Source organism: Ostrinia furnacalis, unplaced genomic scaffold (assembly GCF_004193835.3).
Source record: "Ostrinia furnacalis isolate ACB-3 unplaced genomic scaffold, ASM419383v2 OfSCF4905, whole genome shotgun sequence".
Lineage (NCBI taxonomy): Eukaryota > Metazoa > Arthropoda > Insecta > Lepidoptera > Crambidae > Ostrinia > Ostrinia furnacalis.
In genome coordinates, this window is record NW_021135144.1 from 26,297 (window position 1) to 29,108 (window position 2,812).

The window sequence follows — 2,812 nt, forward strand, 5'->3', positions numbered from 1 at the left end:
TCTTAGCAACTAACCAGTAAGAAGATTGCACAAATTTACACAATTTCATGATATTGTCCTAAACTAAACCAATGGAAAAAAAAATCTTGAAAAATAATGCGTAACTGAATTCATAAATTAAGTATTGCAAGAACCTTTTACAAGCCAGTAAATACATACACATGTAAGTATATACAGTTTACACAAGTGATGGAGAGGTTGACTTATTGAGAATATTTTTTATTACCCAAATCTAAATATTTGCAAAGCTGCACAAGTATGTATAGAGGTTTTGAAGATATTATTGAATTATCATAATTCCCTTAAGGGTAAGGAATGTTATTTTACCAGGCAATTAAACTTTCAAGTCTTTAAAATTTTATTTTTTATGAAAGTGTGGGTATTACATTTGAGTCAGTGGATCACTTACCTAGTCGGTGGCTACAGGGTATTTACTAAATATGTGTCCTTACGACTAAATAACGGCAATGAGTCAAGGCAGAAAATTACAGCCTTAACATCTTAGAATCTTTGGTAGTTCTCAATTAGTAATAAATTGAACCAAATCCGAAGCATATCGTGGCCCAAAGCAAATCTTAACAAAAGAAGACAGTCTAAAAAAGACTACACAAAGTTAATTCAATAAAAATGTTAACTTTTTTGCGAAACAATCAAAGCTGTCAGCTTAAATGGCTTCAAGCTTATTAGCTATCATGTTTGATCAGGTGCTGTATTGACGCGCATTGCGCGTTAATTGATATTTTATTACAATTAGCTGTCTGCATCACAAATTAGCGTATTATCGTCGGGTCTATTTGCCCCACGATATATAAGCGCGGGGAAGCTCTGCAGAGAACAAAGGCGTTCAATCCGGCCATAGAGACGTTGTCTTGGGCCAACATGAGGGCCGTACGGGTTTTTTTGCTTTTCTGCATCGTTGCATTTGTAAGTAGAATTTGAAGTTTTCTTTTTAAATTAAATCACGTCTTCTGTTACAACTTAAAACGTTAGTCGCATATTTTTATCTTCTAAATTCTTTAAACAACATACAAAAGTCTTATGCAAGTATAGTGATACTTTTTTCAAATAATTATAAATTATTTTCTAAATCATCGAGAATATAAATTTTACTAAAATGTTTTTATAATCGCAGATCAACGAGGCAAGAGCAAATCCTCAGCTAGAGGAAGAAGAAGGTGAGTTCTTTGAAGTTAATGACAACATCACTGACAATCAACCAATTTAACTAAATGTTCGCGTAGCTTATGATAAGTTGCTGCCGATCACTGGTTTAAATTATTTAATAGGGAGTGAATAAATTTCTCATACTATCTTCAGTAGTCAACTGTTAACTGTACATAATATTTTTAATAATATTGTTTAATGAACATTACAGAAATCGAAGAGTCTTCGAGTTCTTCCTCTTCAAGTACAAGTTCTAGCAGTCAATCCTTTGAATCCAGCACCAAAAGCTTTGGTTCATCTGGCCAAACGGAATTCTCTACATTTGACGAAAATGACCAAGCATTTTCAACCAGTCAGAGTGCAAACAAACAAAAAAAAATCAAGTCGATTCAGTACCTCAACCAGTTCCCAGGTGAGCCAGTTGCACCACAGGGACCAGAATCACCATTTGCACCTATTGCACCAATAGCGCCAATAGCACCAGATGGGCCATTTGCACCTATTGCACCAATAGCGCCAATAGCACCAGGTGGGCCATTTGCGCCATTGCAACCAGTTCCACCTTTCGGACCGCGTTCATCACAAGGATTTCGCCAATCATTCGAATCCAGTGATGAAGAACGAAGTGCTTTCCAACAATCTCAGTCCGTTAATGAATTCGGATCTGCCTCAAAAAATATTAAAAAAGTTCATCGAACTGGTCAACTAGTTGAAGAAGACGAGTTTGTAAGAGAAGAAATTGAAAATGAGGCACGCTCCCAATCATTAGAAAGCGCTTCCATACAAAAAAGACGCAAGAAATCTGGAGGACCAGCTCAACCAGATTCTCCGGTACAGCCAGAATCTCCAGGGACTGACGGTTATGTCCAAGAAACAGAGCAATCGAGTACGAGTTCAAGCCAATCGAGAAGAGCATCGGAGGAATCTGAGCAAAATTCACGGCGTATAAAACGCATCAAAAAAGTAAAAAGCGACCAGACTGAGGATGATGAGACAGAAGAATCAAACAGTTCAAAATCGAACCAATCGAAGAGTGCATCAGAACAGTCTGAAGAAAATTCACGTCGTATAAGACGCATCAAAAAAGTCAAAGGCGATCAGACTGAGAATGATGAAACAGAAGAATCGAACAGTTCAAAATCGAACCAATCGAAGAGTGCATCAGAACAGTCTGAAGAAAATTCACGTCGTATAAGACGCATCAAAAAAGTCAAAGGCGATCAGACTGAGAATGATGAAACAGAAGAATCGAACAGTTCAAAATCGAAGCAATCGAAGAGTGCATCAGAACAGTCTGAAGAAAATTCACGGCGTATAAGACGCATCAAAAAAGTCAAAGGCGATCAGACTGAGGATGATGAGACAGAAGAATCGAACAGTTCAAAATCGAAGCAATCGCAGAGTGCATCAGAACAGTCTGAAGAAAATTCAAGACGCATAAAGCGCATCAAAAAAGTCAAAGGAAAGTCAGATCAAGACGACGATGATCAACCCGGTCAACCCGGACATCCTAAAGATAAAAAGCCTTGCCATAAAGGTGGACCCGGAAAACCAGGACAGCCAGGCCAACCAGCCACACCAGGTCAGCCAGGAAAGCCAGGAATTCCAGGCCAACCAGGAAACCCAGGACACCCAGGAGGACCAGGAC

General features: G+C 38.4%; 1 protein-coding gene across 1 annotated transcript; it reads left to right on the forward strand.

Moving 5' to 3' along the window:
• Positions 1–879: 879 nt before the first annotated feature.
• On the forward strand, positions 880–2,746 carry LOC114360134 (dentin matrix acidic phosphoprotein 1-like; the record flags this gene model as incomplete). Its single annotated transcript, XM_028314713.1, has 3 exons — positions 880–888; positions 1,133–1,175; positions 1,874–2,746. Coding segments are annotated over exons 1-3 (925 nt in total), but the record flags the coding sequence as incomplete, so codon positions are not given.
• Between the last annotated feature and the right edge of the window lie 66 nt (positions 2,747–2,812).